Source organism: Tachysurus fulvidraco, chromosome 23 (assembly GCF_022655615.1).
Source record: "Tachysurus fulvidraco isolate hzauxx_2018 chromosome 23, HZAU_PFXX_2.0, whole genome shotgun sequence".
In the NCBI taxonomy this organism is placed as follows: Eukaryota; Metazoa; Chordata; class Actinopteri; order Siluriformes; family Bagridae; genus Tachysurus; species Tachysurus fulvidraco.
In genome coordinates this window covers 2,550,071-2,571,221 of record NC_062540.1, presented here as the reverse complement: position 1 = coordinate 2,571,221, position 21,151 = coordinate 2,550,071, and the positions used below count along the sequence as shown (strand labels likewise).

At 39.4% G+C, this 21,151-nt stretch overlaps 1 protein-coding gene across 1 annotated transcript; it reads left to right on the top strand.

Moving 5' to 3' along the window:
• The first annotated feature begins 13,075 nt into the window (after positions 1 to 13,075).
• Positions 13,076 to 19,028, top strand: LOC113651478 (proproteinase E-like). The gene is made up of 8 exons (XM_027160231.2): positions 13,076 to 13,342; positions 13,521 to 13,609; positions 14,345 to 14,442; positions 16,160 to 16,288; positions 16,833 to 16,969; positions 17,652 to 17,794; positions 18,099 to 18,251; positions 18,917 to 19,028. The coding sequence occupies exons 1-8, from the start codon at positions 13,213 to 13,215 to the stop codon at positions 18,932 to 18,934; spliced, it is 897 nt and encodes a 298-aa protein (XP_027016032.1). The 5' UTR covers positions 13,076 to 13,212; the 3' UTR covers positions 18,935 to 19,028.
• Positions 19,029 to 21,151: the final 2,123 nt, after the last annotated feature.

Here is a 21,151-nt window from a genome sequence, read left to right as displayed (position 1 = left end):
GAAACAGAATTATGGCTTACAAACTTCAATGGAAAACTGATCAAATTGGAAGAAAGACACAACCATAAAGTCAATCCTTCCTACAAACTAAAAACATTCACCAGAGCTTTTTTTTATGTAAGTAAACCTGTACTCACTAAATAAATGTAGTGATTGTTCTTCAGCCAGGTAAAAAAATAAATATAAACTCTTAAATTCACTTAGTGTTAATGTAAAAAAGTACTTTAGGTTCTTGTCTCTTTCCACATGGAACTAAGGACTGTGGAATAATACCATCTTGGCTAAGGCTAACTAATAACAGCGTTACTTCTGATCTTGTACATGCTACCTAGCATGATACAAGAAAGATGAATGCTAATAGCTAGCTGTGGCTTTTGTGATAAATACTAAGTGTACATAGCGGCAGATAGATTTACCGTCATGGGTCCAAGATGGGAATAGGTTCCATTCTCACTGTCGTATAAGTGATCTGATGCTAAGAAGCCAGAAATCTGAGATTTTAGTAGAACGTTTTTCTTTTTACTAAAGTAAATAAAAGCTTCAAAGATACATACTTCAGGACTTTCCACCTCGGGTGGAATTTATAATAATTTTTTCTTCAAACTTAAGTAAAAAAAAAAAAACAACAACTGGAAACTATGACCTCTGTGGGATTCTGCACCTGTTTTGGTCTCCAAATAAATCGTCCACGTCTGTTTGGGCAGGATACACTGTTCCATCTCTGAAACAAACTTCACACCCAAAAAACAAAGATTTCTCACAGAGTCCACTTCCAATTAGGAAACAGTACCGGGCCCCTGGGGGACTGTTCGCTGCGTAACCTTTCCTAAGACTGAACAGAGAGAAGCCGACAGCTCGGGGTGAAACCATGGAATGCTGATTAGCCAACCAGAGGCTTCCTCTTCATCAAAACAGATTTATATCACGGCCAATCAACTTTGCCGATCCCCTGGATGACATGCTGGGAACCAAAATATATGAGATTTTTCGGTTTAAAATCACTAGCACATGGTCGAAAAAGGAAAAAACACGCCAAACAATCCTGACCTGCAAGACCTTGCAGGGGAAAAAAGATTATACATAAATAAAAAGGTGCGCTAATATAAAATTGAATTTAGCTTTATGTGCCTAGTGTATGTGTGTAGGGGCATCAAGTGCTCGCTGGAATTATGTTATGTCTAGCGTGTATCCTCAGTAAGCTACAGTGAGCTCTTTGTCCCAGGTTCTACTGCTGCTCTAAAACCTTTGCATTAGTAATTCAGCAGTGTCCAAATTTATGTCAGACATCAGGTCCAGTGTTTATCTACATTTAACTTCCTCAGCTTGAAATATGCAGGTGTATTTACCTGGCAGCTCGCAGAACGATCTTCAGGGCTAACGATTTGTAGATGTTGTAGAGGCTGTGTTATGGCTGGAATCAGGAATGTGTTGTCTTTTTCATTCCTTTCGTTGTGTCTGTGACCTTACAACCGATGCTTCAATAAAAAAAACATTTAAAAACCTTTTCTGACTCAAAACCTTGACTTCTCGTAGCTATCTTAGCTATTCGCATGACATACAGTTTACAAGCACGAACGTTTACGCTTAAGCTTCATTTTTAGCATACAAACAGATTTTTTTTTTTATTTTTTTGCTGTCAACAAATGCCTTATTGTGTCATTTTTGTGCATGACTAAGGTCTGTGAAAAAAAAATCATGGTATACGGTGTAAAGAAATTTCATTGGAGTTGAGGCTGATTTCTTTCTCACCCCTACTGTAGATTTACGCAGTAACAGTCATGGCAGGTGTTTACACAAACTAACACAAGCAGTAGATTCATTTTAAATCCTGACAGTACAGGATTCTGGAAGGACGATGAATTCTTAAAATCAAAGTGATACTAGCCGATCTCGGGCATCTGTCAGCTCATGTATGCGGAAGAGGGCAGATTGCGCTTTCATTGAAGTGATTTGTTCACAGTTGGCTGACTTCACGTGTCTCAAAGCTGTTGTGAAATACGGGAGAAATATAAAATGGCAGATGGCCAAATTTGGGGAGACATTTTGCAGAACTTGGAATCACATTCTCGTCATGTCATTAACGAGACTTTATGATTTTTTGCATTACTCAAGCACGATAGTTTAATTCACAAGCTATCGATAGATTAGCTTAAAATTTTCACCTCACGATCAGCCGTCACTGTTCTTAGTGCTCATGGCAGTGGCTTTTGGAACGTGTGACTTTATGCTAAAGTGATTAAGCGAGCTGTGGGAGAGCAGTTGGCTGCCCTTGGCGATCCTGGGGCGTGATGTGGGGGTATTAGCACACTGAAAGAGTGATTTACGCAGTCCTCTTGGAGCAGTATATTAAACTATACTTGGCTGCCAATTTGCAGAGTGATGCAGGTGTCGCTGGGAAAGTGTGAGGTGAGCCGGACAAACTCAATGGCCTTATTATGAACCGAACTCGCGCGGTAAAGAAAGTGACATTCTAAGGACACATTCACACACACATAATCTAAAACAGGAAAACTGCTTACAGAAGCCGGTACATGAATTGCAAACTTCCCATGTTGATGTTTATGTTCGAGTGTCCTAAATGAACTTGTAGAGTTAGATTCTCAAGCTCTTACTGAACATAATTCATAAAACTATAAACACAAATAAAGAGGTTCTTCAAAAGCATACAGTAAGCACATGCTTCATCTCAGGCTGGGAGTTTGGAAGCTGGAAATATTCATGTATCCCATCAACCTAGACAACATTCCCAAGCTTGGAGGCATTCCCAAGCATAGTATTTAGTCAGGTGGTTGGTACAGTAGCATCTGAATCTTTACTTTTCAGATCGCTTTTTAGCCTTAAAGACAAGCAGACTGAGGATTTAATAACCTCACACTGTGTGAGACTGGCAAAAAAAACTAGTAGGATACTTATATAATACTGTGTACTAGATATAAACTTTTTTTTTTCCGCTTTATAAAGTAATAAAATAAAAAACTTCATCTGCAACATGTGGTGGATAGTAATACCGGAACAGAGATCTACACGATGACCGCTTGCTATCTAAAAAATGCATTACAAAAATTAGCACATTTTGAACTCCAATGAACTTTTAAGCTAGCAAACTTAGCATAGCTCATTCCCTAATACAAAATATGCTTGGAACTAATTTAGTGTGTCAATTATCTCAGAGATCAGGACATGCATGATGTGAATACTTGAGCGCATGAAAAGTCAAGATTTCTATCTGTTTTATGTTTTATATTCTTGTAAACTTCAGCAATTTGTTAACGATTAAAACTTTTTATTTGTTTAAGAAATACATATGTTATCCTTTTTCTCCTCTGGTAACAGTTTGGTATTACTACCAAGATTTTATAAGATCTAAACCAGCGAAGACTTGCTCTTCATTTCTGTGTTGCATTTATCTCTTTGTGCTCTCTTTTTTATTCGGGGTAAAAATTTCTGTTTTTCCAACGCAGCATCACACCGCCGAAAACATATGCTAACGATGTCCTCGTCTAACTTTAGCCTCTGAGGTATTCGGCGAAAAGGAAGAGAGAGATACAATATGCAGTAGGTGATGGAGGGTGTGAGAGACTACACGGGGGGAAATGTTCAACTAAATGATGGGCATTTGTGGTATCCTACCTGTTATAAATCAAGTCAAGGACTCAAGCCATCACAGGACCAACAGGAGCCTCAGGCCCCAGAAATTAATGGTTAGACAAAGCGGTAGTTCAGTGGAGGGATGAGAGAATGGATGGATAGATGGATGACAGCCAGTGGCCTTGCAGAGCTGAGCTAGTATATTATCCATAGTTCCTCTGTGCCTTCTGTCACATTCCTCCAGTAATCTATGTAGGGAAAAAAGAGCTATATTTATGAACTGTTTACAACAAGCAAACTCCTCCAGAGAGTGTCATAGCAGTCATTCTCCCTCAGGCTCTCTCACACTCTCATTCTCACTCTCCCCAGTGATGTGGTCATACCTAAACAAGAGCAATCAAGGCCACCTCACCTTTAAGAGGATGATGAATGGATTGACCTGTCGTCCATTACCAGGGCTGTATTTCTCCAGGCTGTAAGTCATGACTTCATGTCTTCCTCAGACAGAAACTAAGTAAAAACAAACAATTTTTTTAATTTTTTTTTTTTGGAAACCTCCTGCCAATACCAATTCCATGTGTTACCTATAGGTCACCTCCACCATGGTGCCCGTGCAGGTCTTATATCCACACACATCTTGTTTCTCTTCCTTGGATTTCTCTCTCTGATTTCTTGCAACCCTGCCCACCAGATCTACAACACCCTCCATTTATCTCAGTCATTATGCCTAATCTACCGTAGGCTACATCAGGTGCTTTAATGTGAAGTGGCAGCTAATTTTGGGATTGTTTTTAAGCCTTCATGGAAAGGTAGGAGGCATATGGTTGTGCAGCAGCTACAGTAGGTTGCTCCCTCACAGCTGAAAGGTTCCTAGTTCCAGTTCCAAGTTTCCTTTGTTTAATGTGATTGTGTGGGTTTCCATCAGAGTCTTTGGTGTCCTCCCATCTGCAAAAAAATATGCTGCATTAGCTGCTCAAAATTATCCCTTTGTGTCCCATTCAGTGTGTATTCATGCCTTGCACCCAGTGTATCAACATTTACCATGACTGTTAAAACGCATTTACTGGTGATGAATGAAAGGGTAGGGGTATTTTGACGGAAAGGGTGATGGATGGATGGATGGATGGATGCATGGATAGAAGACCAGACCAACAAGTAAGTGGAAAGTACATTTTTGGAACTTATTTTCTAAACTTTTGGCCTATACTGAACTAGTGTGGTACAGTTCTACCGTAGAGCCAGTGGAGGTTTCACAAATACTTCAATATAAACCTCTTGTTTTTCTTCCATGACTTCACCAATTTGCGTGCGAAGGTAGGGGAAGTTCTGATGGGAGAGTAGATGGATGGTTTGATGGATGGATGGATGGATGGATGGATGGATGGATGGATGGATGGATGGATGGATGGATGGATGGCAAAACAGGAAAGTACAGTTCAGGACTCCCTTTCTGAGCTATTATGGAACTTCACCTCCACCATGGCACTCACATCCATGCACATCTTGTTTTTCTTTCTTAGATTCTCCGATTTCTTCCAACCTTGTACACCAGATCTACAACACCCTCCCATTGTCTCAGTCATTATGTCTAATCTCTTTTAAGCTTTCTAAGGCTCTGTAATGTGAACTGGCAGCTCATTTCAGGATTGTTAGCTATTAGTGGAACGCATGATTACTAAGCTGGCTGTTTGAAGTCTGCAGCCTTTGATGCTGGGTCTGTTTGTGTCAGTTTATTCTCACACTAACCAGGTGCCCATGAGATCCTTGAAAGACTAAATGTCAGAAGGCTTGGCTTAAATTATGGCCAATCATCGCAGTATATTTTTTTAAAACCATTTTCACATCAAGTCTCATAGTTCTAACACCCTCTGGACAGCGTGGTGAGCATTCACTGCTACACGACAAATATCGGTATTGATGAGATCTTGATTTGTTTATTCAAAGAAACGTCTCATTGAAAGTTTTGAGACGTTGTGTGAAATTCCAACATCATAATTCGCAATTTTTTCCCTTTGAAGCTTTTAGAACCATGGCCAGGGTTTAATCAGATAAGGAATCAGAGAAAGTCATCACTTCCCTTTATGGGACATTTGACCTGAGGCCTTACACAGCAATAGTGACCTATGACTTATGACTTATGATGGGATATCACACGAAACTCAAACCTGTGTATCTTTTTACCTCGGTTTATTCCTTACAGACTGACACACCTCTTATATTTTGAGGTCCTGGTGGTCCCAGAAGACCGGGCTGTAGTTTAATTTATGATTTAAAAGAGCAGAGATAATCACAGTGAAGTGTGGAAGGGGGGCTTGCGTCTTGAATGACCAAAGCACTTTATGTTTACGGCCTTCTGATCCAAGGCAGACGAGCAGACTAAACCGTTCTTAATTTTAAACCAATGCGGTTTTGGTTAAGGTTTCATGCACGGACTCAAGCAGAGATCGGCATACCGGGAAGCATGATGAGGCGATGACTTTGAAAAGAGAGACAGAGGGAAAGGAGGGGTTTATGGAGGGGTAAAGGTTGAATTAAGTCGAAAGTGTCACTGCAGGAGCTTCAAGGTGCCCAAATGGAGCCAATTACCACACAAACCCTCTTTCTTTAAGCCGGGCGGAGGGAGGAGGAGGGTTTGTGAGCACAAGGGAGTGGGTGTCAAAGACGGGCCATGAGAAAATGAGAGAGTGAGGGAAAGACAAGGAAAGAAAGGACAGAAGTGTAAGTAAGGAGAATGACGATTGTTTTAAGACAAGAGGAGTGTACTCTAAGGGATGATATCAAAAATGTATTAGAAGTGCTGTTACATTTAGATGAGTGTGTGTATGTGTGAGAGAGACAGAGTAAAGACTCTCGAGGTTAATTCCTTGAGGTGAAGTTCACCGTGGTAAAGCTCAAGAGACGTGATGTTTATTTGGTTTGAAATCTCCTTCATGTTGCACAGCCAATTATCACTGGAGGAGATGATGGCCCTGTTATGAATTCCTCTTTCTTTCCTCCTCTTGTTTTTTTTTTTTTTTTTGCCATTTCCTGGACTCAAAGGCCTGTGACAGACTGCACCGTGTGAGTTTTTGTTTCTCCTGCCCTCTCTCCATCCAAGTTCATTTTCTCAAAGGGATCACAGCCAATGACCTCACCACTGGGCGCCAATCAGAGCATGACATACGATAGCAAAACATATTCAGCTCCTGTTACTGCCAAGGATGGAATGATTGTTGAGTTTGATGGAGTGATCATACCACTATTTGTTTTAGCTGTGGTACGTTTGGATGTCCAGGTGTGTCCCGTCTGACCTTTGAACTGGTCCAGGCTAATCCTCTTATTTTGAGCTAGGTTGGTGTGCCTTATGAATACATTTACAAGTCAGATTTATTTTCACAGCAGTAAAGTGTTAAAAATAAGACCCTGATTGTTACAGATATAATATTACAAACTAACTGTGTAAAAGAACTGGTTTTTAAGACTATCACAATGTAAAGGAAAAGCCTTGTTGGAAGAAGGGAGGGTGGATGGATGGATGGATGGATGGATGGATTGAAATTTTAAATTTTGATAGGTAAAGTTAAAGTCGAATTGGTGGATGGACGGATGGATGAGTGGAAGAACAGAGCAATAATTTAGTAGTTTAAAGTGAATTTAAGCTTATATGAGGTAAAGTGAGAGCTAAATTGATCTGTTGGATGAAGCATTGATGGACTGGATTGACTGCTGATTGGGTTTTATGAAAATGTAAAGGAAATGCCACATGGTGAATGAATGGATAGATGGATCCTAATACACTGCTTCTCTCTTTCTACCCATCCCGAGGCATCCAGACGTTGTACCAGCTCGATCGTCTTCCGTGCGATGAAGATTTTGGACTTCCACTGAGACGAGGCCGACTCTCTGAGAATCCGGAGACATCTACAGATCTACCAGCTCCGGTTGGACTTGTGATACTAAAGAAGAGGTCTGAACTCCATGTGATCCTTACACCAATACAACATTTGTTTGACTGTATATTTATAATCACACTCTCTAGTTGTCACCCATATGAGGATAGGTTCCCCTTTGAGTCTGGTTCCTCTCAAGGTTTCTTCCTTTACCAATTTAAGGGAGTTTTTCCTTGCCACTGCTGCCTGAGTCACCTCAGACTTGCTCATTGGGGATAAATACATACACATTGTGAACTATATACAGTACAGACCAAAAGTTTGGACACACGTTCCAAAAGTTTGGACACACCACCTTTTCAACAGGACAATGACCCCAAACACACCTCCAGGATGTGTAAGGGCTATTTGACCATGGAGAGTGATGGGGTGCTGCACCAGATGACCTGGCCTCCACAGTCACCAGACCTGAACCCGATCGAGATGGTTTGGGGTGAGCTGGACCTCAGAGTGAAGGCAAAAGGGCCAACAAGTGCTAAGCATCTCTGGGAACTCCTTCAAGATTGTTGGAAGACCATTTCAAGTGACTTCCTCTTGAAGTTCATCAAGAGAATGCCGAGTGTGTGCAAAGCAGTAATCAAAGCAAAAGGTGGCTACTTTGAAGAACCTAGAACATGACATATTTTCAGTCGTTTCACACTTTTTTGTTATGTACGTATATAATTCCACACGTGTTAATTCATAGTTTTGATGCCTTCAGTGTGAATCTACAATTTTCCTAGTCATGAAAATAAAGAAAGCTCTTTGAATGAGAAGGTGTGTCCAAACCTTTGGTCTGTACTGTATATCTTGAATTTTTTTATTATATTAATTCTTTATATTATTCCTTATGTTTACCTTCTGCTCTATGTTTATGTTCTGTAAAGCTGCTTTGAGACGATGTCTATTGTAAAAAGCGCTATACAAATAAACTCGAATTGTATTGAATTGAATTGAGTTGAATGGATGGATGAATTAGTGGAAGATCAGGACAAAGACTTATTTGAAAGACGATTTTGAAATTCTGATAGTGTCGTTAAGCTTTGATGGAGAGATAAAGAGAAATCTTAACACATGGATGGATTGTTGGAAAAACAGGCCAAGTGACAAGTAAATTTTTGGATGTTTTTCTGAATTACAGTAATATAAGATATTAGAGGAACAGAGTTACCAATAGAACTGGTGAGAAGATTGCTAAATGGATTGATTGCTGAATCCTCCCCACTTTGTAGTCCTGAAATCACAAATTTGCAGTTGTCTAATAAAAGAAAACATATATTTTTTTATCCATTTGAAATGTATCATGTAATATTTCTCTGTTGTGGCCGAACTACAAATGAGCCTAGGCACGTTAACACAAGCTTCTGTCTTTACTTATTAACAGTTCACTTTGTTTAGTGTGTCTGCCCCCACACATTTCCGAATTCCCCCATAAACCTCCTTTAAACACCTCTGTCATATTGTTACTGGCAAACCGTTGTCTAGGCATTTCCTAGGCTCCATCAGCCACACATATTGATGGATGCAGCCAACATCTGGGGCTGTGATTATGTGTAATATGTTCCATGCACAGCCAGTGAATGGCGTTTTAAAGGGAAAGGAGCTTGGCCTAGCGTCAGCTTGCCAATCCTGGGGGATCAGGCTTGATTTTTCCCCTTTAGCTCTCATTAGCCAGGATAGGTGGAGAGGATGGCTCGGAGTCAGCAGTGTGATCCAAGGCCAAGAGCATGTAATTTTCAGTTGCCTGAAATGAGACGTACACACACACTGACTTCCGCTATCAAAACGTCTATCCTGCTGTTTTTTGTCTCATCGGCTGGTTTGTAATTGGACGCATAATTCAGCAAGAAGCGCTTTCTACTTTCATGCAGAATAAATACACACGTTATAGGCTAAGACAGGAGGAAAAAGAGGATAAAAGGCCACAGTTGCAGTTCATTCGTCGGATCAATCTTTCAGTTCCAGTTTTATCTGCGTAGGACGTTTAACAATAGACACTGCTGCAAAGCAAAGCAAAGCAAAGCAAAACAGCTGGACAGAAATCCAGCTGTAGATTGTAATTAGAGTGCTAATGAATAAACCGAAGGTGACAGCAACAATGAGAAACTCACTGAGATGATGTGTTGGGGGGGCATGAGACAAACCAGATTCACGGGAACTCCTCAGGGTGACACCAGATAGCCGGATTATAAATCATTATAGTGTATATGTGTATAAATGTAATGACAAAAAGTACTAAGATGAAGAGTTGAAGTCGAACGCACATGTTTAATGAGGCCATGTTGGACCATCCACAGAAAATACTTATACCTAAATATTTCTAATTGCAGTCCACCTGTAATATAGCTGTACGTATTTATTTACATGTATTAATATTTATCATTCGCTATACTATATGTAGGGGGGATACGGTGGCTTAGTGGTTAGCATGTTCGCCTCACACCTCCGGGGTTGGGGGTTCAAGTCCCACCTCCGCCTTGTGTGTGTGGAGTTTGCATGTTGATTTGCATCTCTGGAAAATTGTCCGTAGTGTGTGTGTGTGAGTGAATGAGAGTGTGTGTGTGCCCTGTGATGGGTTGGCACTCCGTCCAGGGTGTATCCTGCCTTTATGCCCGATGACGCCTGAGCTAGGCACAGGCTCCCCGTGACCCGGGGTAGTTTGGATAAGTGGTAGAAAATGAATGAATATACTATATATATTTTTTTAAGGGTTTAGTTTAACCCCAAACAGCATTCCTTCAATTTTAGGCTTTTAGGTATGGAGGTTTGGACCAATTACGCTCCATTATTTCTCAAACATGAGTAAAACAAGTAGCAGCTGTTTAATTATGTGTTGCTAGATGGTAATATCACAGTAAAAAGATTTATACAGCCATATTTCACTATCCCCTGTATCCCTCAAGAATGTTTAATGTAAAACAAACAAAGCATTAATGATTATTGATGTGATCCAGACAATTATGATTTATCCATATGTTTGTTTCTGGGAAATGGTTCTAATGTCAGGATACATATAAATCTGTGTAGACAATTTGCCCACATAAAGTACCTTGTGATTGCACTGTGGAATTTTTAAATCCATCATCTTCCTAAATAGTGTCCAATCTGCACATTTGGCTGATCGTTATTTTTTTTCCCCTTAAATAATTATCGAACTGAAATATTTAGGTGGAGATAAATATTCTTATCCTCCTCAGCTATCGACAGTTTATGTTAAGGAGGAGAAAGTGGAGGGCTTGCTTACAGGAAGTGGTGGCTTTACTTCAGGAAGTGGATACTTCGATCACCTTAAATGAGCCTTTGCCCTCTTCCTGAGTTTGATGTGATTTATCCTTTTAAAGCCCCAATGCTTATGGTTTCGCCTCAGATGATTGCTGCCATGTCTGAGAACCTCAGCAGATCCTCTTGGCTGTTCTTACAGGGTGTGAGTTGAGCCCCTGGTGATTTATCTAAGTGTGTGTGTGTGTGTGTGTGTGTGTGTGTGTGTGTGTGTGTGTGTGTGTGTGTGTGTGTGTGTGTGTGTGTGTGTGTGGCTACTGTGGCTGGGTGAACTACTCCATAGGAATTGCTACACAGAGAGTGTTCCACAGGGTCACATCATTGTATGTAAGGAATAAAACTGTGACATGCTGTTTGTAGGAAAATTATTGACTGGGTGCTGTGACGCAGCGTGACACAAACAAGGATTGATGGATATTTACATTTGTTAAAGAACTTTTTTACTTTTGTCTTAACAAGACGGTGCAACTTGTGTCGTGTTCTTGAGAACCCTGAATGTCTTGAAGACGTTGCTACTGCAGAAGATTTCTATAGAAGAAAGAAACATCATGTACTGCTTCTGAGAGCTGACACTGGAGACTCTTTCCATCGGTTTCCATTTCAATGATTAGTCATTTTTCACAAAAATGAAGCACAGTAGGTTTCGCCCGAATCTGTATATTATTAGGCTTCGGTTATGTAGCACGCCTGTTAAACGAGTCCACATGGATGAGGTGTTTTAATAGAAATGATCATGATAATAAATTCATTCCTGTTCTGACCGATCAGGTTCATTGTGAACAAGAATGTCAGAAGGGTCAATACACAGTAAAGAAAAGAATTGATTATAGAAGTGATCTATATTCGTACGGTGTACGAAAATGATGGAACCCTTGTGTGAATGATGTGTATTTCTGTATTTTATGAAAAAATACACATTGCATAGATTGCTAAAGCACACATTCTCAGACATTCCAGCATGCTTCAGTATGTGAGCTAATCATTTAGAGATGGGTGTCCTTGCACAGAGTGTTTTATCTTCGCTTAGGGAGAGATTTCATATTCCTTACATTATGACAACAGAGACAGTGTGTCCTCGAGCGAATTGGCTTTGCACAGCGGTGCCCTGGGTTTCCACGACGCTTATGCAAATATGACACACATGCGTAAATCAGCCCACGAAATATGTGGCGTGGTGAATTGTTTGAACGCAGCCCAAAAACAAACAGAGCCATTTAGCTGTTTGGCCAAACATCGATTCGCTGTGCCTCTTTAAACTAGGGATTTATGAGAGAGCTCTTGTTTCTCAGAGAACTGTAATTCTCCTCTAGAGAGAAGAAAACTGTCAGAGAAAAGAGGGCTAGAGAGAGAAAGAGAGACAGAAAGACAGAGAAGGACAGAAAGATGTAGATGAAAAGTGCTCGAGATTCAGTGAGAGCTGGAGGACGATGTGGCTCTGTGTTATTTATTGACACATGAAAAAGTTGTTACAGGACTGTTGGTCTTGAGTAAACGCCAGTGTCTGCAATTATGCAGTCACGCATGTGTGCATATGTCAGTGGTGCTGATACGACAGTTCTGGACAGGCTCCATGTCTGCATCTGGCTTTATCGATCTGTCTTTTTCCTCCTCTCTATTATTCACCCGATTCTCTACGATCTGCAGATCTGCACTGACACACACACACACACCAACCAATATCCTTCATCTAAAAGGTTACATGAATAAATGTTAAAATAATCTACCTCAGAATGGTGTGATGATGGTATGATGAGTTACTATAACAAGTTCATTATTTCCTCATAACTTCATATTCTGAAGTGCGTTATTCCTCATACCTCAACAAATGACCATCTATAGCATGTACTTATTAGTCATTGAAAACACTGTATACCATTTATGAAAACACTGTATACCATTTATAATAATAATAATAATAATAATAATAATAATAATAATAATAATAATAATAATAATAAGAACAGAAACATGCGATCAGATCGATGTTCCAGCTCAGTTTAACTTTATAGTAGTTGATTATTAGCTAGCGATGTTTGTGTTTATTGTTTCTAGGACAATATCATAATGATAATGCTTGAGGTGGCTCTATAATGAACAATAATAAAAAAAGATTTATCTTTATGATTTCGCATTTTAGTCTTTGTGCTTATGCCGTGTGAATATTCTTTCCCTCATGTCATGTTGCTCTTTCCACATCTGTGTGTACTAAGGTTCTTCCCAGCTCATATCAATAACTAGAACTGATAAACCAGCCCTCTCGTTTCCTTTACCTGCCTTAAAGCAACAGTTAACCTCACAAAACAGGTAGCTACAGTATAAGCATTTCTTACCTCAGATTTGTAGCTCTAGTAGAAATCTACATAGAAAACGTTACGCTCGAAACATCCTGGCCAACTGACGACATTCGGACTATGTGAAGCTTTGTGTAGACTTTTCTATGAACTACTCCTTTAATGCCTGGAGGTCAGTGGCAGCTATAAAAACTCAAGGCCCGGGTGTCCACTCTGATACACAAATACACAGCATGCTAACACAACTAGCGTTCTTCCTGCTCATAGCAGATTATGGTGAGTATGCTATCAGCTGGAGGTGTCACTCTCATCTGAACAATGGCTTTGTTCTTAACTCGAAACATTAATCTTTATAGCATTTTATGGGAATTTAAATAACATATGTTAGTGTGTGTGTGTGTGTGTGTGTGTGTGTGTGTGTGTGTGTGTGTGTGTGTGTGTGTGTGTACTCTAGCCTATGGATGTGGCACTCCTGAGATTGAACCTCTCCCTGGCAGAGTAGTAAACGGAGAAGAAGCCAGGCCCCACAGCTGGCCCTGGCAGGTACTCCAGTAACTTTTCTAATCCCTTAGCTTGGAAAGCTAAATGAAAATAAATTAAAGTTTAAACTCCAGCCTACACTGTATGCTCATATTGTAATATGTAATGCTTTTTGAACATTTTCCTCAGATGGAAACTAAAAATACAGACATCTTTGGAAACTAGTTAGCTAGCTCAAAGCAGCTAAGTCTTTGTTACAGACAATGTCAAACCAAACTGACTGTTGAAACAATACCTGTATATTTTTTACTTAAGATGTGTTGGTAAAAAAATGAAAAAGTTCTGTGTGAATAAAATGAAGATGCAGATACAGTAATCGTTTGTCTAAGCTACAAACTTGTTTTGTATTTCACACTAAAGTCACAGCTCAATTTAGCTTTACCTTGAGCTAGCAATATTTAGTTTCATTGTTTCCAGGACAATATTTAAGCTAGACTGGTTACACATGAGGTGATTTAAATAATACAAATATAAAAGGAAATATTAGCTTTGTTATTTAGATTTTTGGACATAAGCTGGGAAATATTTGCATTTGTTTGGAAACTAGTTCTAGCTCATAGCTGCTAAGTGTTTGCTAATGATAATGACAACGTAAAAGCAAACTGGAAACAAGACTTAATATTAGTACTATTATCATTTGCCTCATGCATTTATAAATAAAGACTCTAAAAACTGTGTGTGTGTGTGTGTGTGTGTGTGTGTGTGTGTGTGTGTGTGTGTGTGTGTGTGTGTGTACAGATCTCACTCCAGTATAAACATGGCAGTCGTTGGTATCATAGCTGTGGTGGGACTCTAATCGCTCCACGCTGGGTTCTGACAGCTGGACACTGCATTTTGTAAGTGAAGGAAGTGAAGTGTCCCTTAAAGTTATAGGCAAAAAAAGATTTTTTATTTTTATTTTTGTTTTAATTTCCTAGTTCATCACTTCTTTGGGGGGTTCTGATTTGAAAAAAAAATTGTCTGGTGATTCATAGCTTAGTGATCATCTAATTAAATGATGTCTATCACCATATGTCTATCATCCCCCCCCCCCCCCCCCGGAGGCGGGTCTTTTGTAGTAGCTTGATCATGTGCTAATTCTGACAAACTGTTCAGTTTTCTAACCATCACTTATTTTGTAATATAATCGTTTTAAAAAGCATGCAGGATTGAGATGTATGGGAATTTCTTATGTCTCCCATGAGTTTGTTGTAGTCTTGGACTTATTATCATTTGTATTTGGACTTGTCTCTGTCATGGGCTTGGTCTTGCTAAATACAGTATGGTCTTGTGGGGTTTTTTCTTTTCTTTCTTTCTTTCTTTTTTTTTGTAAAAAATAATGTTTGTGTTGTCTTTTCTTTTCAAGTGTGTAAAGTTGGACAAGAAATAATTCCTTCTTTAAGGATACTAATCATTGGCTCAATGTACAAATGAAGCTGGCCAGTTATGGCCTGTCCTTGAAAAGGATTTGAAGCTTTTTTAGGGTCTCTCTTGAGTCTGCCTTGCTTTTGTTGTGACTTAGCCTCCTTAAGATTCTGTTAGATTTATCTTGGCAGACTCCTAGTTTTAGACTTGTCTTAGATTTGATTCAGTACCCACTGCATTTGATTCACAAACTACTGTATTAGATTAGCTACCTACTGCATTTGATTCATTAGCTACTGCATTTAATTCCATACATACAGCATTCAATTCAGTTCCTACTCCATTTGATTCGGAACCAACTGCATTTGATTCTCTACTTACTGCATTTGATTCTGTACTTACTGCATTTGATTCAGTTCCTACACCATTTGATTCAGTGTGTACTGCATTCGATTCACCACCTAATGCTTGGCCATAGATACTGTCTATAATGATCAGTATACGTGAGACATATGAATCGGAACAAATTGTACGTAGTCTGTGAAGAGATCAAGAAGAGCTTCTTCCTATAATACATGTAACCTGATAAAAGAACTTTATGTGGTTAAACAGTATCTTTAATAGGAATGGTGAAGGACTCACTACCGGCCTTAGAGATTTCTCCTGCTTACATTTATGAGGAAATTGTGAGAAATATATTCTGACAAACATATTAGTTTTTGATAAATGATGATATAATGATATACACACAGTGTTTGGTAGAAGACCGGGAATTTTTTGGATGCTACTCAACCTCACAGCATGACTGTGGATGTGAAAGTGATACGGCTAGTAGCTAAAAGGAACAACTTCTCCCTTCCAGTTTTCTTTTTTTTTTTTGTATTTGTGGTTATACGGCCAGTGACTCGAGTGCGTCTGAGTGAAATAGCCACCCGGTACCAAGCGTCTTTTATTCACACTGGGTCCAGTTACAGCTCCAGTGCTGATGCCAGACCCCACAAAGAAAAGTAGTACGACCACAGAGTTGGCCAGTACCTGAAGGAACATAGCAGTTTCTAAAGGGAAATATAATATTAATGATTATGGTTATTCAATATGCTTCACAGAACTGAATGACCACCATCTGTGTGTGTGTGTGTGTGTGTGTGTGTGTGTGTGTGTGTGTGTGTGTGTGTGTGTGTGTGTGTGTGTGTGTGTGTGTGCATATAGCTCAGGTGATATTTATCGCATCGTCCTGGGAAAGCATGACCTCAGTGTGCAAGAGGACATGGAGCAGATCAGAGACATCCTCCGCATTGTCGTCCATCCTAAATGGAGCATTGAGTGTGTGGCATGCGGGTGAGCAAGAGCTATTGTGACCAAATCCCGTTTTTTGCATAAAAAAGGGCAGTTCATAATGTTGCAGAGTTGCCAGGTCTCCTTCACAAAATGTCAAAACAGTTCAAAATCTACAAGCCTAACACCGATCCAAACCCTAAACACTACCTTTAAGGACCAAAGTAGTTTAGATTTAAAAAAGGAGTGATCTTAAATGAAAAGTATAGTACAGGCTAACTAGAATTTGTTATGTATTATTCATCTCAAATACTAAAATCTCCACAACTACTTAAACACCATTATATTACAGTTTGAAGAGCCATGCCTAAATATTGGCACCCCTTGACGAGATTGGGATTATAAATCATGAATCTACACAAAGCAGTCCATAATTCTGTACAAATATTTACATCACTGTTGAATGAAGCTGCCATATGTGAAAGCTAACCTAAACAGTACTCTGTCTGTGTACTGTATGTGTGTGTGTGTGTGTGTGTGTGTGTGTGTGTGTGTGTGTGTGTGTGTGTGTGTGTGTGTTGCTGTGAACATGTTTGTATTATTTCAGTAATGACATTGCTCTGTTGAAGCTGGATAAAGCTGCAGTTCTCAGTGCGAGTGTTCAGATGGCCTGCGTTCCTCAGGCTGAAGAAATCCTGCCTCATGACACACCCTGTTACGTCTCTGGCTGGGGAGACCTATACAGTGAGGCTCCACATACACACACGCACACACACTTACACATACACACACACAGAGTGTAGTTAGTTAACATGTTGCTTTGTTGCCATTATTGATGGTTTATTAATCCCGAAGTTTAACATTCACTGTTGTTCGCTCCTCTAAGAGACGTTGAACGTAAAATTAAATTAGCTAATCTGACGCAAAAAAACTAGAAGTAACATAATACAGTATGATGATTAATAATGGTGATATTTTAATTGAATATTTGGCTTAAAAAACTTTTTGGCAATATCTTACGTGTAAGATTTAGTGTTGTTTTTCCCTGAATTATCAAGTCGCGTGTCGAGTAACAAGCAAGAAATACAAATATATGGGTCAACGTGTACAGTAGGTTGTGTTATTTAGCGAACAGATATAAAATGATTTCAGCACAAAACACTAGTCACTAGTTGTTATGTCATCTGAATTAGTGAACATCATAAATCTTATCTAGATGTCAAGATATGCTAGTTAGGCTAGTCAGGAAACTGGGACTGGTAATAGTGTTGCCATGGTTGCAGTGTAAGTGGTTTGTGTTCCACTAAGCTAGCTACATTGGTAGTTTGCTAACAACTTAATCTCTGTGTGTGTGTGTGTGTGTGTGTGTGTGTGTGTGTGTGTGTGTGTGTGTGTGTGTGTGTGTGTGTGTGTGTGTGAATCATAGCACATGGCCCCATACCAGATAAGCTGCAGCAGGCCATGTTGCCGGTGGTGGAGTACAGCGTGTGCAGCCAGAGCGACTGGTGGGGTAAAAATGTGAAGCCCACCATGGTGTGTGCAGGAGGAGACTTTCGTTCGAGCTGCAACGTGAGTGTTCACACACTTAGCTAGATACTTCTATACACACACACACACACACACACACACACACACACACACCGGGAACTTCCCATTGGACAGGACCAGACGTGCAGAAAAAACTGTAGTCTCTTAATTACACCGTAGCTACAGAATGATTCAGATTAAATATCGAAGCATTTTCTGAATAAATGTAAAGATTTAGGGAACAAGTACAACTTCAAACTCCAATAAACTTTTAATCCCTTTTTAATTTTTTTCTCTTGCCCTTCTCTCTCTTTTCTCCTACACTTTGCTCTCTATCTCTTCATAGGGAGACTCTGGAGGTCCTCTGAACTGTAAGGGGAAAGATGGTAAATGGTTTGTTCAGGGCGTCACCAGTTTTGTGTCATCTACCAACTGTAATGAACTGAAGAAACCTACAGTGTTCACACGCACCTCTGCCTTCAACAACTGGTTGGATGAGGTGAAAACACACACACACACACACACACACACACACACAAAACAAAATACAACCCAAAGAGCACTAGAAATAGCATATTGAATGATTGTAGCACTGTAGGACATCTGTGAAACAAGTTAGTTCCTTTTAGAACCAGACTCTTTTTTTTTTTAATAGATTTTGAAGTTAATAAAGGAAAAAAAACAGCTCCCCATGTAACAGAGGGAACAGCAATACAAATTTACAGCTTTTACCTCACTGTTACAAAGCACTGACACTGGAGACTCCTTTCAATCTCACGCAAAAACCTTCACAATTTCAACAATTTGTTAGTGAACAACACGTTTTTAGGTCATATGAGTGAGCTGTTACTAGTGAAACTATAACGTATTACAAGAGGTGCATTCTTGAACTGATGTCATAGAAAAATGAATCAAAACCTTTTGACCAATCAGAAAGGAGAATCGTGCTGCGGTTTAACCAAAATTCTAATCTAAATTACCGCAGTTTAATTTAGTGTCTATGCTTCAAAATGATGGTGTTGTATGTTCAAAATGGCCATTAATATAGTCCCATATTAACATCGGAATGCACCACAGACACAGATAATAATGACTCGATAATTTCACACAATACATCACCTGACCATCCTGTCAAATAATTTTTTTTTCCCTTTTCTCCTTTAGGTCATGCTTAAGTACTGAGAATGTCTCATGGATCAGTGGAGGACTGTGGAGAATATCGAACCCATTCAATATGTGCACTAACCCCTTAATAAAGCTGTTATTCCGTGCTGCATTAAGCTGTCAGTCTTGATTTAAAAGCACATGTGTGTTTTATGTGTTAACTTTCACAGCATGCCAGCTAACCACTGGCACGTCTACATGCTGGTGCACTTCTCAGGAGTGTTGATCTTCTGTCTCATTCAATATTCTTGATTAAAGCAAATCACTGAAGTCTAGCCTTTCCAGTGAGGGAGACATACCTTTAAAAAACATATTTTAAAGAAAATAGAAGGTTGGGCGCTGTTTTGGTCAGAAAGTGTGGAAGGTGTCACCTGTCAATCAAAAGGTTTATACTGTATTCATGCACTTGGTTTAAAACATTATTTTTTCTATAGCAACCTATGCACAAGGATTTGGATGTTGGGCAATCTACATAAGTTGAAGATAATAATAATAATAATAATAATAATAATAATAATAATAATAATAATAATAATAATAATAATAATATGTATTATTTGAACATGGAAGGAGTCTCCAGTGTCAGAGTTTGTAACACTCAGAAAAAGGTTTTTATGTCTTATTTACCATAGAAAAGGAATCGACACCTTCAGACCATTCTGAATGGAGAATAATGTTGTGATATATTAATTTTTATTATTGTGTGTGTGTGTGTGTGTGTGAGAGAGAGAGAGAGAGAGAGAGAGAGAGAGAGAGAGAGAGAGAGAGAGAGAATCTCCCTTTACCTTAAGAGGAAGATGAGACACCTCATATTACTCATGGCAGAAATCGGTAGAGCCCAAGCTTCAAAATGTGTGAACATGTGTGTAAGTGTGACTGAGAGAGAGCGAGAGAGAGAGAGAGAGAGAGAGAGAGAGAGAGAGAGAGAGAGAGAGGTGACTAAATTAGTCTTGATGTGCAACCTTGACTTGAAATTGCTACCATTCCGAATCCATCAAGGTTTGATCAAAAAGAAGGCCTGCCATGAGGAAAAAATATAGATTTCCTCCTCGTTCCTCATTCTTTTACCGTTTATTTCATTTTTGAATCGCCTTGAGATGACAGAGGAGGATGATGAGTATGTGTGTGGCGGGGGAGAGAAAGATAATTGTGTGTGTGTGTGTGTGTGTGTGTGTGTGTGTGTGTGTGTGTGTGTGTGTGTGTGTGTGTGTGTGTGTGTGTGTGTGTGTGTGTGCGTGTGTGTGAGAGAGAGAGAGAGAGAGAGAGAGAGAGAGAGAGAGAGAGAGAGAGAGAGAGAGAGAGAGAGAGGCGATTAGTGTCAGAAGAGTTTTGGTGTCATGGAGGCTACTGTGTTTCTGGAAGCTCTGAAACTCCAGAAACATCTACCAACAGTTGACCTCTGATTCTCTCTTTCTGTGTGTGTGTGTGTGTGTGTGTGTGTGTGTGTGTGTGTGTGTGTGTGTGTGTGTGTGTGTGTGTGTGTGTGTGGTGTGTAGAACATTGCTCAGCGCACCAATCGAGCCTCCTCCAAGGTTAGACCACTGACTATTAGTGGTAACATTGTAATATCATGTAATATCACCTACATGGGTTTTTTTTTTTTTTGCATGTCTAAAAACCAGGAGTTAGAGAAAGCCAGACCTCCAAGACTGTAGATATGAGATATGGTTCAGGAAGGTATGGAATATATTAGTACATATTTGTCTAACTTTCACTGTCTTATTCACTTTACACAACAGCGCAGTTAAATGTGGCAGTGGAACTATGGGTGGCCAAGAGAGGTGATAAGTCAGCTTCGGAAATAAGTCTGCATTTTTATTCAAAAAAACTCCACCAGTCTTGTGAAAGAAACACAAAATAGTCATTTTTTTAAACTATATTTGTCATTTTCTTTGTCGTTTTGTCTAGACATGTTTAGTTGTGTATTATATGTATCTGCGTCAAAGATCATCAACAATTATTTCCACTGAAACGAAAAAAAAAATAATAATTTTGTCGTATTTTTCTAACTGATTTTCAGCATAAAAGCTTTAAAAGGAAAATTGTAGAAATGTACAAGTATATATTTATTTTGTAGAACAATTTCAAGGATTCTTACTTCAACAATATATGAGAATCAAGCTTTAGCTTGGTGTAATTGTGTCTTTCTAGAAAAAATAAGACAGGAAATAAAATACTGGATGATTGTTGGCCAATCTTCGTCATTTTGTGTAGTCTTTCTCTAGCTGTGTATTA